General features: G+C 39.6%; 1 protein-coding gene across 11 annotated transcripts in view; it reads left to right on the top strand.

The window, feature by feature from the left end:
- The window catches only part of ralgapa1 (Ral GTPase activating protein catalytic subunit alpha 1), a 202987-nt gene that overhangs the window by 91480 nt on the left and 98134 nt on the right, over nucleotides 1–13373 (top strand). For all 11 annotated transcript variants that reach the window (XM_073039975.1, XM_073039978.1, XM_073039977.1 and 8 more), the window contains 4 exons: nucleotides 5242–5394; nucleotides 6465–6658; nucleotides 11102–11200; nucleotides 12584–12739. In XM_073039975.1, the coding sequence (XP_072896076.1) occupies nucleotides 5242–5394; nucleotides 6465–6658; nucleotides 11102–11200; nucleotides 12584–12739 (602 nt within the window). The remainder of the gene's footprint in view (nucleotides 1–5241; nucleotides 5395–6464; nucleotides 6659–11101; nucleotides 11201–12583; nucleotides 12740–13373) is intronic.

Raw genomic sequence — 13373 nt, 5'->3', positions numbered from 1 at the left:
TCTCAGACCTTTTACCAAGGTCTCAGACCTTAATTAGCTTGTTAGGGCTATGGCTTGTTCACAGTCATCGTTATGAAAGGCCAGGTGATGCAAACTTCAGAGCTTTATAAATATCCTGACTCCTCAAACCTTGTCCCAACAATCAGCAGCCATGGGCTCCTCTGAAAATTAAAATTAATGATGCCCACAAAGCAGGAGAAGGCTATAAGAAGATAGCAAAGCGTTTTCAGGTAGCCGTTTCCTCAGTTCGTAATGTAATTAAGAAATGGCAGTTAACAGGAACGGTGGAGGTCAAGTTGAGGTCTGGAAGATGAAGAAAACTTTCCGAGAGAACTGCTTGTAGGATTGCTAGAAAGGCAAATCAAAGCCCCCGTTTGACTGCAAAAGACCTTCAGGAAGATTTAGCAGACTCTGGAGTGGTGGTGCACTGATGAAGTTAAAGTAGAACTTTTTGGCCGCAGTGAGCAAAGGTATGTTTGGAGAAAAAAGGGTGCAGAATTTCATGAAGAGAATACCTCTCCAACTGTTAAGCATGGGGGTGGATCGATCATGCTTTGGGCTTGTGTTGCAGCCAGTGGCACAGAGAACATTTCACTGGTAGAGGGAAGAATTAATTCAATTAAATACCAGCAAATTCTGGAAACAAATATCACATAGTCTGTATTTTTTTTAAAAAGTTGAAGATGAAAAGAGGATAGCGTCTACAACAGGATAATGATCCTAAACACTCCTCAAAATCCACAATGGACTACCTCAAGAGGCGCAAACTAAAGGTTTTGCCATGGCCCTCACAGTCCCCCGACCGAAACATCATCAAAAATCTGTGGATAGACCTCAAAAGTGCAGTGTATGCAAGATGGCCCAAGAATCTCACAGAACTAGAAGCCTTTTGCAAGGAAGAATGGGCGAAAATCCCCCAAGCAAGAATTGAAAGACTCAGCTGGCTACAGAAAGTGTTGACAAGCTGTGATACTTGCCAAAGGGGGTGTTACTAAGTACTGACTATGCCGGGTGCCCAAGCTTTTGCTTCAGGCTCTTTTCCTTTTTTGTTATTTTGAGGCTGTAAAAGATGGAAATAAAGTAATCTCGCTTAAAATATTAAAGAAATATGTCATCTTTAACTTTATGCCTTTTGGAATTCACGTCATCTTTTACTCACTTAGCTATTCACAATAACAGAAATTTTGACCAGGGTTGCCCAAAGTTTTGCATGCCACTGTATTTGCCTCTACCGCCATAACAGGCAGTGCATTCCAGGCATCCACCACTCTAAGTAAAAGAAACTTGCCCCTCGTATCCAGTTTGAACTTACCCTCTCTCACCTTGAATACATGCCCTCTGGTATTTGACATTTCTACCCTGAGGAAAAAGATAGTCTCTGTCTACTCTATTTATGCCACTCATAAACTCTCAGCCTCCATCGCTCCAGAGAAAACAGCCCAAGTCTGTCCATTCTCTCATGATAGCACATTCCCTCTAAACCAGACAACATCCTGGTAATCCTCTTATGCACGTTCTCCAAAGCCTCAGCACCCTCTATGTGGAGACCTTTTTGAAGGGTCTCGGCCCGAAACATTGACTGTTCTTCTTCCTATAGATGCTGCCTGGCCTGCTGCGTTCCACCAGCATTTTGTGTGTGTTGCTTGAATTTCTAGCATCTGCAGATTTCCTCGTGTTTGAGATTCCACAAGTTTTCTTAACCACCTTCTTGACCTGTGTAGCCACTTTCAAGCAGCTATACTTAGTCCCCAAGATCTCTCTGCTCATTAACGATGTATTGTCTGCATTTGCCCTACCAAGGTGCAACACTTATCTGAGTTATACTCCATCCACCATTTCTCTGCCCATATCCGCAACTGATAGCCAGTGGTGACGTGGCATCCGCACTGGACTTCAAGGCGAGTGGTCCCAGGTTTCGGCCAACACCTTGTCTGCTTTCCATCCATGCTGGATGGAGCATCGAGCTAGTAACTTGGCCTTGTTAAACACAGACAAAAATGCTAAAGGAATGGCAAGGTTGCCACCCAAAGCACCACAAGGCACAGAAAGGAACAGCCATCTGCAACTGATCTCTATGGTGCTGTATTTGCCAGTCTTTTGCGTCCGCAACTCTACCAATCTTGGTACCATTTGCAAACTTACTAACTCACCCATCTGCATTTTCATCCAGGTCATTTATATACATCACAAACAGCAGAGGTCCCAACACAGATCCCTGCAGAACACCACTAATAACAGACCAACACCTCATATACCGTCTGGGTAGTCTCCAGCCCCTTAGTATGAACATCGAATTCTCCAACTTATGGTAATTCTCTCCCTCTCCCTTCCCCCATCCCACTTTCACTCTGCCTCCTCTTCCAGCTGCCTATATCACCTCTCGCATGATTCTGCCTTCTTCTACTACCCATAGTGCTTTCCCCTTACATTCCTTCTTCACCTCTCCAGCCTATCCCCTCCCTGCTTCCCCTCTCCCACCACTTGATCTTTCCTTTGTTTGGTTTTTCACCTGGCACCTTCCACCCTCCCCCCACCTTCTTTATAGGGCCCCTGCCCCCTCCTCCTTCAGTCCTGACAAAGGGTCTTGGCCCAAAACGTTGACTGCTCCTTTCAACAGATGCTGCCCGACCTGCTGAGTTCCTCCAGCTTGTTTGTACGTACTAATATCAGACCTCCAGCTCAATTGTCCCTTTGACCACTACCCCGTCTTATATGCACAAGCCAGATCTGAATCCAAACAGCCAATTCACTGCGGACCCCATGCATCCTACTGTTCTGGATTAGCCTTCCAAGATGGACTTTGTCAAATGCCTTATTAAAGTCCATGTAGACAACATCCACTTCTCTCTCATCACTTTGTCACAAATCTCAATCAACATGGTAAGATATGACTTGTCCTGCACAAACCCATGCTGGCTCTCCCTAATTAGGCAATGGGTTTCCAAATGCTCATATATCTTATCAACAATTTTCCTATAACTGACGCGAGACTTGCAGGCCTATAGTTACCAGGATTTTCCCTTGCTCTCTTTTTTAAATAGAGGTAACAACATTAGCCACTGGCCAGTCCTCCAGGACCTCATCTGTGCCTGGAGAGGACATGAAGATACTGCTCAAGGCCCCAGCAATCTCCTCTCTTGCCTCCCTCAATAACCTGGGGTAAATCACATCAGGCCCTGGGTTAAACTGCACCTTAGTATTCTTTAGGAGACCCAATACTTCCTTCTCCTTGACCTCTAAACATCATAACACATTTATACACTCAGCACTGATCTCCTGGTTCTCCATAACCTTTTTCTTGGTAAATACTGAAGCAAAGTACTCATTAAGTACCTTACTCACATTTTCTGCATCCAAGCAAATGTTCCCCTATTCATTCTTGACCAGTCCTACCCTCTCCCTAGTTATCCTCTTGCTCTTGATGTATGTATAAAATGCCTTGGGATTAATCCTAACTGCCGGAGACTCTTCATGGCCCCTCCTGGCTTTCCTATTTCCCTTCCTGAGTTCTTTTCTGGCTTCTTTATACTCTTCATACACTCCGTTTGATGCAACTTCCAAAGCTTTAGTTACTTTTATCCTTCCATCCCTCTTTCCTTCTAGCAGGAACATACCTCTCTTGTGTTCTATGTAATTGATCTTTAAGCACCCTCCACATGTCTGATGTGGACTTGCCAGAAAAGAGGTATTCCCAATTAACTCTGCCTAAAGCCCTCATAATTTGCCCTACTCCAATTAAAGCTTTCCCACAAGGACCATAACTACCCTGGTGTCCAGGGAGCAGTAGCACCTCTGGTGCAGGGGCTTGTATCCATTCTGGGGCATCTCACTTACCTTTGTTCCCTACTGGACACTCGGCTCTTACCGGTGACTCCAAGTAGCTGATTGCATGCAACATCAGCCACACCCTGTTACACCGCTTCAACAGGTGGCTAAACCTGATGATGGTTGACGGTTCTCATCCCCCTGTGAAATGGAGACACGCCTATCCTTAGCATGTGAAGTCAGCTCTGACAGACCAGGCAGATGAGATCATCAGTGAGATCTGCAATGCTTAATGGACAGCAAAGGGCATGCATGATGAGGCACAGAAAAAGTCATGATTATCCACAGCAACCAAGGAAGACCAGCTTGTGTCGCCTACTCATACCACTGGCCCTGGAGTTCCAAGGTCAAGAGCTGTCCTGGCGCAATGGATTTTCCACTTTAAAAACTCCTGCATACGCTCAGATACGATGGGACAACCAACATGTTGCTGTGTTCAGTTGATTGACTGTAAGTGAACAAAATTAGCGCAGACACCTAGTGCAGGAAATGGACTGCCTTCATAGAGTGCTTTTGATGATTGCCACCTCAAAATCTTCATTTTCATTGTAACACTCAAGATGATTGTTGATGCTTTCAAATTCTGTGCAGTTCCTAACTTGTTGAAGTAGTGACATCATTTCATTTTAACTCCTAGCCATTTCTGGCATCTGCAAGCTTGAATGCTTGAAGCTGCAGTTAGCAAAACAATTCTAAATTGTCTTACTACTTATTTCACACCAACTATCAGAGACAAAAATCATTGGTTTTTAAAATTAAACACACACAAATGATGCTATTTTAAAAATTGTTTGCTCTAGTGTCTAAAGGCCACACAAGTTCACACGACTGATACTAGTTAGAAACTGTTCAGCAACTGTCTCCTGTCCCAAATTAAATGAAAGGAATCCTGGCTTTTTTCTGAATTACGTTTTGTGTTTTTTTTTAAAGAGTTGTCCCAAATAAGCGGCTACCCTGATAAATCAAGGGACCAACTAACTGGAATCCACTATATTTTTACAAGTGTTTTGGTACATTTATTAAATATATAAACTGATTAGCATGACTAATGCCTATTCACAGATTTTGTATGCAATCAGAGGAAAAAATAATAATTCCATTTGTAATGAGTTTAAAATTATAAAATGTATTTCCTTAGCAGAATGCAATGTGATTTTCATGCTAGAGAATTATTAGTAAAATCACATTTGAAATTAAGGAGAGCAAAATGACGGTCTGATAATGTTTTCATCATTGTTCCAGATTATATGCATAAATATAGTTTTGATTAATTTTATTTTTGCAGCTTAAGCATTTGATGATGGATAGATTGGTCATTCTTTATGGGTTGCAATGAAATGCTGACTTGCCACCTAAATTCAGCATCAGTTTTTCTCTCCCAGTATTATCCCTTCAGTTATTAACTTCTTTTTTCAGGCTCTGAGAGTGCTTCTCCAACTCACTCAAATGCCTGCTCAAGATCACAGACGCCTTCTCCATCCACCTTAAATGCTGATCCAGTAGATCAAAAAGATTTGCCATTGGATGAAAAATTGCATCATTCAGTCTTGCAAACTCCGGATGACTTGGGTATTGCACAGTTAACTAATAATTGAATTATAATAATAAAATTCCTGGCAAACTTTTATGCAAAATATTTGTGACAGCCTTTTGCATTAGCTTTGGGAGTTGTGAAATGTTTGAGATTGTAAAGAAGCTGTTTGTTGTATAAAATTTATTTTAGCAACAACTTAAGTAACAACTATCATAACTGAAAATGCTACCATCCCACATCAGTTTCCTCCGCCTTCCACTAGCCTTATCCCCAGCCAACTTTAATAAATTACATACTTCCTATTACATTGATGCAGTTGAGATCATACTTGGTTTATGGTCTCCAGTCCTTCCTAAGATTTAATTGCCTTTGTGGGGGGTTAAAGAATGTTCGCTGGATTGCTTTACTGTAAGAAAGTTGTTTGGGATTAAGGATTGGGGCTCTTTGTGAATTGTGGCATTTGGCAGCTTTGCTTGTTCTGGAAGTTGTTATTGAAATTAATAATTTTTAATGCCTGGGGTTTAGAGATATTAAAATTGGTGTAAATACTTTAAATTTATAAACATGAAATAAATCACTTGAATGATTAATAAAACTATAGAGAAAAATAAATTTTTAAAAGTAACTTAGATGCATCTTTGCCTGAAACTTCTGTCATATAATTGTATTTAAAGTTAATGGGCCTTTATATCCTGCCCTAAAGACGTTCATCCCAAATTGCTGAGAAATCAATGCTGGGATCTCCACCTAGCATTAAAGCAAACTGACAGGTTGAACCTTTCAAATTTTTCAGTACATATCTTCAGTGTTTACAAAATACTGGTACTTTCAAGCTGAATGCTAGTGGTTGTAAACAGCTAATATAAGATTTTTGGACTATAATGGAATTGTGGAGACGTAATAGTACTGAATGTTGGCTAAGATGTGAATGGCCATTAGTCATACCATTTTTTTTTCTATTAACGTCATAGTATGAGTAGAATGATACTCCTAATAAATTAAAATGTGATTATTTAGATCTTTATTTTAATGTGTTCTGATGTTTTTTTAACTTTAATGTGAATGCATATTGTCTGCTTGTAACATTAAGTATTATATTGGACAGAGAACAGTGAGTTTCCAAATGAAGACTGCAGTGTGATGGCAGGTGGGAGTCTCAAAGGATGGCATGAAGATGTTGCCACAGTTATGTGGAGACGAATGCTTGGCATTTTGGGTGATGTGAACTGCATTAAGGATCCTGAAATTCATGCACAAGTCTTTGACTATTTGTGTGAACTCTGGCAGAATTTGGCCAAAGTAAGAAGCTAACTGAATTTTGCTTGCAAGTTATTTGTGCTAATGCAAAGTTAACTTTTCATGTACATTTTTGTTGATTTTTTTAATCTATCCTACAAAACCATGATGACTAGTGTAATCAGATTATGCTTCTACAAATGCACACAAATCCTGTCTCTAAAACCCCTCTCCAGTAGTGCCCACCAAAGTGATGTAGGGCTTGCTGGTCTATAATTCCCAGGGGTTATCTCTATTACCTTTCTTGAACAAAGGAATCAAATGTGCTATCCCACAACCCCCCCCCCCCCCCCCAGCAACCTTTTCGTACTGTTCCAAAGGCCAGTGAGTACACTGCACTGTCTGCCTGTTCCCTTTCTCCAACTTAGTCACTTAGCTGCATACTAATGGAATACAGTGTAGGGAGGTGTATGGTCATGCATGTTTGTAAAAGGAAAAAGAAACATAGACTGTTTCCTAAGTAAGGGAGAAAATACAAAAATCCAAGTTGCAAAGGGACTTGGGAGTACTTGAGCAGGATTCCCTAAAGGTTAATATGCAGGTTGAATCAGTGGTGAGGAAGGCAAATGCAATGTTAGCATTAATTTTGAGGGGACTAAAAATTAAAAGCAAGGATGTAACATTGAGGCTTTATGGGGCCACACTTGGAATATTGTGAGCAATTTTGGGCACCTTATTTAAAGGATGTGTTGACATTCAAGAGGGTTCAGAGGAGGTTCACGAAAATGATTCCAGGATTTGGCTTGTCATATGAATAGTGTTTGATGGCTCTGAGCCTGTATTCACTGGAACTTAGAAGGGAGGTTTCAATGAAATCCTATCGAATGATGAAAGGCCTAAATAGAATGGATGTGGAGAGAATGCTGCCTGTGGTGGGTGAGTCTAGGCATAGCCTCAAAATATAGGGGCATCTATTTAGATTAGAGATGAGTAATTTCTTTAGTCAGAGGATGATTAATCTGTGGAATTCTTTGTCACAGGTGGCTGTGGAGGCCAGGTTATTGGGTGCATTCAAGGCAGGGTTTATAGGTTCTTGATTAATCAGGGTGTGAAAGGTTATGAGGAGAAGGCAGGAGAATGGGAGAAATGGATCAGCCATGATGAAATAGTGAAGTTAACTTGATGGGCCAAATGGCCTAACTCTGCTCTTCTGTCTTATGGTCTTTTGGTGTATTGGCCTTTATTAATCATGGGATTGATTTCAAGAGCTGCAAGGTAATATAACTTTAGTGAGACCACCTCATTATAGGAAGGATGTGGAAGCTTTAGAAAGGGTATAAAGGAGATGTAACAGCTTGGTGATTGGATTTGAGAGCATGTCTTATGAGTAAAGGTTGAGCAAGGTAGTGTTTTTCTCTTTAGAGGGAAGGAGAATGATGAAGGTATATGACATTGATACATTATAGAGCCAACCCCTTTTTCCCAGGCTGGAAATGACTAGTATGATATCATTATAAGATGATTTGAGGAAAGTATGGAGGGGATTTCAGAGTTTTTTTTTTGTGTACAGAGTGATGGTTGCATGGATCACGTGCCAAGGGTGGTGGTAAATGCAGATTCCATAAGATATGGGAGCAGAATTATGTCCCATTATGTCTTCTCTGCCATGCCATCATGGCTGATTCATAATCCCTCTCAACCCCATTCACCTGGCTTCTCCCTGTAACCTTTGCACTGTGACTAATCAAGAGCCTATCAATCTCTGCTTTAAATACTGTATCAAGACAAGTCAAGTCAAGTCACTTTTGTTGTCATTTCAACCATAACTGCTGGTAATGTACACAGTCAAAACGAGACAACGTTTTTCAGGACCATGGTGCTACGTGAAACAGTACAAAAACTACACTGAACTACGTAAGAACAACATAGAAAAAAACTTCACTGGACTACAGACCTACCCAGGACTGCATAAAGTGCACAAAACAGTGCAGTGCAGGTATACACGATGACTTGGCCTCCGCAGTCATCTGTGGCTGTGAATTCTAGAGACTCATCACCCTCTAACTAGAGAAATTCCTCCTCATCTCTGTTTTAAATTGACAACCTTCTATTCTGAGGTTGTGCCCTCTGATCCTAGATTGCCCCACTATAGGAAACATTGTCTCCACATCTACTCCATCTCAGCCTTTCAACATTCAATAGGTTTCGGTGAGATCCCCACTCATTCTTCTAAATTCCAGTGAGTACAGGCTCAGAGCCTTCAAACACTCATATGTTAACCCTTTCTTTCCTGGAATCATTCTTGTAAACCTCCTCTAAACCCTCTCCAATGTCAGCACATCCTTAGATATCGGGCACAAATCTTTTCAGAATACTGCAACTGAGGTCTCATCACTGCCTTATAAAGCCTCAGCATCATATCCTTGCTCTTATATTTTAGTCCTCTTGAAGTAAGTGCTAATGTTACATTTGCCTTCCTCACCACTGACTAAACCTGCAAGTTAACCTTTAGGGAATCCTGCACGAAGACTCCCTTTACACCTCATATTCTTGAATTTTCTTCCTGTTTAGAATATTGTCTATGCTTTTATTCCTTCTACCAAAGTTTCCCAGACCATAGTCCATTTGCCACTTGTTTGCCCATTCTCTTACTGTAAGTCCTTCTGAAGTCTCCTTGCTTCCTCAACGGTACCTGCCCCTCCACCGGTCTTCATATCATTAGCTAATTGTCTAGCTCAGGTGAAAGCATTACATGAAATCTGTAGTAAATTTTACCACATCATAACTTTAATGAAATAATCGAGGCTTTTGTGGTCAATGCCCAATTTCAAACCAATCAGTTTTATTGCCTTCACTAGATTGAACAAACAAAAGCTAGGTTTCATTTATACCCATTTTGTTTTTTTTCCGGTGTACTCTGTATTGGCGGAATGGGAATCGCAAGTGTATAAAAGCTGATGGTCAGTCCAGCTACATGTGATCAGGATATTTGTTCTGATACAATTTTTTTTAGCTTTTCAATTATTTCACAATGTTACAGATTTATCTGGTGATCATCAGATAAAGAACTTTCACTCTGTTTTAAACTTGATGGCTATTTTAATGGTCAGATTCTTTGCTATATGGTAGTTTGGTTAGGCTGCATTTCCACAGAACATTTTGTTTTTATTCTGAGAAAAAATCCATGATGTCACAGAGGGAATAAAATTACATGCATGCAAATCCAGGTTTAGAGCTTGTCCACGATTTCAAGAGCTGTTTTAGGCACCATATTTTGGAAGGCATACAGCAAAACCTTACAGAATGGTACTTGGATGTCATGTCTTAAGTTATAAAAGACAACTATCAGTAGAATTATAAAGATGTACAGCACAGGAATGAGCCCTTTGGCCCTACTACCCCATGTCAACCAAGTTTTCTACCTGAGCTTGTCTGTGTTAGGCCCACATCACTCTGAACCTTTTCTATTCATGTATCCACTAAAATTGTACTACTTTGGTATTTCATTCTATATACCCATCACCTTCTGTGTAGAAAAACTTGACCCTCAGGTTCCATTAAATTTTCCCCTTCACCTTAAACCTGTGCCCTCTAGTTTTAGACTCCACCCCACCCTGGGAAAAAGGCTGTGACCATTATCACTACCCCCTGATGATGCTATCAGGTCACTCCTCAGCCTCCTTCGCCTCGGGGAGATAAAAAACCCCAGCCTATTTAGTCTCTCCTTGTACTCAAGCCCTCAATCCCAGTAACATCCTTGTGAATCTTTTTTACACCCTTTCTGGTTTAATGAAATTCATCCAATAGCCAAGCAACCAGATCTGCAGACAGTATTCCAAGTACAGTGTCATCAGTGCTTTATACAGTTGTAACGTGACATCCTAACTCTTGCACTTAGTGCCTGACTAACGAAGGCAACTCTGCCAGTCACATCCACCTCTCCGTGCACCTGTGTCACTATTTTCAGAGAGCTCTGTATTTGTACCCATAGGTCTCTGAGCTGCAGCACTCTCCAGGGCCCTGCCATTTATTGTGCAAATCCTGGTCAAATTTAATTTTGGAGTGAGGGGAAAAGAGCATTCAGTTGTTTCAGAATATGATATTTTGTGTTATAGCATGAATTGATGATTTGCCGGGTGGATCAAAATTAGGAAGAACAGGAACCTTTGATTTGCACACTCAGGTCTTCACCAATGTTTGAGTTTGCTTTAGATCATTTCTTGGGTTAAATACCTTAAATTGTCAGATTTGTGCTATCTTTATCATCATACATCTATCGTAATTGTAAGTGCTAAATGATGGTCTTGTGGAATATATGATGATTTAAATTACTGCATTGTACTTCTTCATACTAACAAAGCTATCTTAATTGTCAAAAATAAACAGAGAAAGAGCATTTATTTGGAACGCTTTGTATAATGTGAAATGTTCCGGTTGAATTATTGTCTTCTAAGCCATATATTAATTCTAATCACAGAATTTAAACTTAATTTTGTTTATTTAAAGGTGAGGGATAACCTTGGAATTACAATAGACAATCAGACATCCCCACCTCCTTCAGTTTTGATACCACCTCTCAGAATTTTAACTCCATGGCTTTTTAAGGTAAAATAAATTTATAAAAATGAGTGAACTCTTTCATTTCTTGATTTCCGTTAATTAATGCATTTAGTCATTAGTGCATTCAGAAATTGAGTCTTTTAAGGGTAGACTTTAGCATATTAGTAGCTTCTGATCCTTTATGTGCTGTTATATGAGATGTTGAACCATCTGCTTTTGACAGCTAAATAATTGTTCCTGTTGGCTAGCGCTAACAAAGAAATTCTGCAGTGTCAAAACTAGTTGTTATTACTCACTCCTCTCAGTCAGAGTATTTTGAAAAGTCCCAACTGTAGAGACTTGGAACTCCAGTGCAGTGTTGATAATGACCGTATTTTAAGATTACTTTAAAATGGATTTTTCTGCTTATAGCAGTAGTAACTAAATTTCATACAAAATCGGAAATAAAAATAAATATTGGAAGCACTGGGGAAGCCAAGCTGCAAGTATAGCGAGAGCAAAATGGTTAATACTCAAGGTTGAAGATCCTTTTTCAGAACAATTACCAGTATTTTTGGACGTGTTGATGTGTTTCTTTTCCACAGATGCTATCTGACCTGCTGAGTGTTCACCACATTTTGTTTTTATTTCACATGTATATGGTTAGCTGTGAAATGCTTGGTTGTTATAATCAGAGTTCAGCGTATTTTTTGTGTGGTTGTTGTCTTGGAATAAGACAATGAATTGGTTTGGTTACCAAGATCTGTCCTGAATTTAAAGTTAGTGGCAGAGAATATTGGAACGAAGGGAGAAATTTAGGTTAGACTTCCATCTGAGAAAGACTTCAGTAAACTTTCCCTATATATTATAATATTTAGTAATTGAAAGCTGCTTTTAAAATTACCTCTTTATTTATATCCCAATATTTGCTGTCTTTTCCATCTTTAATATATTAGAGAGTGTCATGTGGATGCAGTGCCTAATTCTTGTATCCACATTTATTGTGGAAATTCTGCATAATTGTATTGCATTGAACTGTGCCTGTCTGCCTGCATAAACACTGTAAAGCCAATGATGAAAGCATGTAGGTGCCATAGGATAACTGATCTTGCAGCTGGAAGCATTTTCACAATTGTATCTCTAAAAAATGTTTCGGCTTTACATATAATTTAATGCATATTTGTAATATTTGGCTACTATTTTCATGCTATATATTGAAGCAAGTCATGATTAAATTGTATCATTCATGGGGGTTAATCAGTTATTTAAGGATAACTGGCACAGTACAACATCTCTCCCTCCCAAGAGCTATTTCTTTTTCCCTTGAGAATCTATTAGATTCAATTTGTGCTTAAGGTGGATTAGAATTCCTTCATCTAATTTATAGACTAGCAAAATATTCTGTTTTCCGCAATCTGATGTTTAATGCTCAAGTTAATCCTTGTTTAGGCAACAACATTACCAGAAAAATACAAACAAGGAAAGCTTCATGCTTATAAGCTTATCTGCAAAATTATGAAGCGCCGTCAAGATGTTTCACCCAATTCTGATTTCTTGGTTCACTTCTATAATATTATGCACAGTGGGCTCCTCAATCCTGATCAGGTGAGCACTTTTCTCCTTAGCATGCCTTTGATACTATTTTGCCAATATATGAGCTGTAAAATTTAAAGTTTGCAAGTTGATGCTGCAACCTGCTATGTCATTCTAATCTTGGAAATTTAAAGATGTAGGTTGGTATTGGAGATAGAAATACAAATTTCTACTGCACTCAAAAGGAAGTTAATTGGGCCTAGACCAGAGTAAACGTCCATTTGTGCGAGGTTTTGATTATCAGTCTTAAATATGGTATGGAACTAAAACTGGGATAAGAGAAATGAAAGGAAATTTTAAACATGTTATCTTAAGTACTGCAAATGATTGTTCAAAAACTAATGTACAGGTCGCCCCGTTTTTTGAACATTTGCTTTACGACAGCTCGGTGTTACGAAAGACCAACATTAATACCTGTTTTTGCCTTTACGAAAAAAAGACACCCGCTTTATACGTGTGTTTACCCTGAGAAAAACTACCATGACCATGAAACCTTGTGCGGGCAATTGTCTGCGCATGCGTGTACGTGCCAATTTTTTTTTCTCCAGATCGATTTTGGCTCACTGCCGTCCCGATTTTGATAAGTGAAACTACACTGTACATACAGTATTTCTACTTTATAAAGTTGTGTCTTTATCATTCCTGC

Source organism: Hemitrygon akajei, chromosome 3 (genome assembly GCF_048418815.1).
Source record: "Hemitrygon akajei chromosome 3, sHemAka1.3, whole genome shotgun sequence".
NCBI lineage: Eukaryota > Metazoa > Chordata > Chondrichthyes > Myliobatiformes > Dasyatidae > Hemitrygon > Hemitrygon akajei.
The sequence above is the reverse complement of the archived record's forward strand: the minus strand, read 5'-3'. Positions and strand labels throughout refer to the sequence as shown.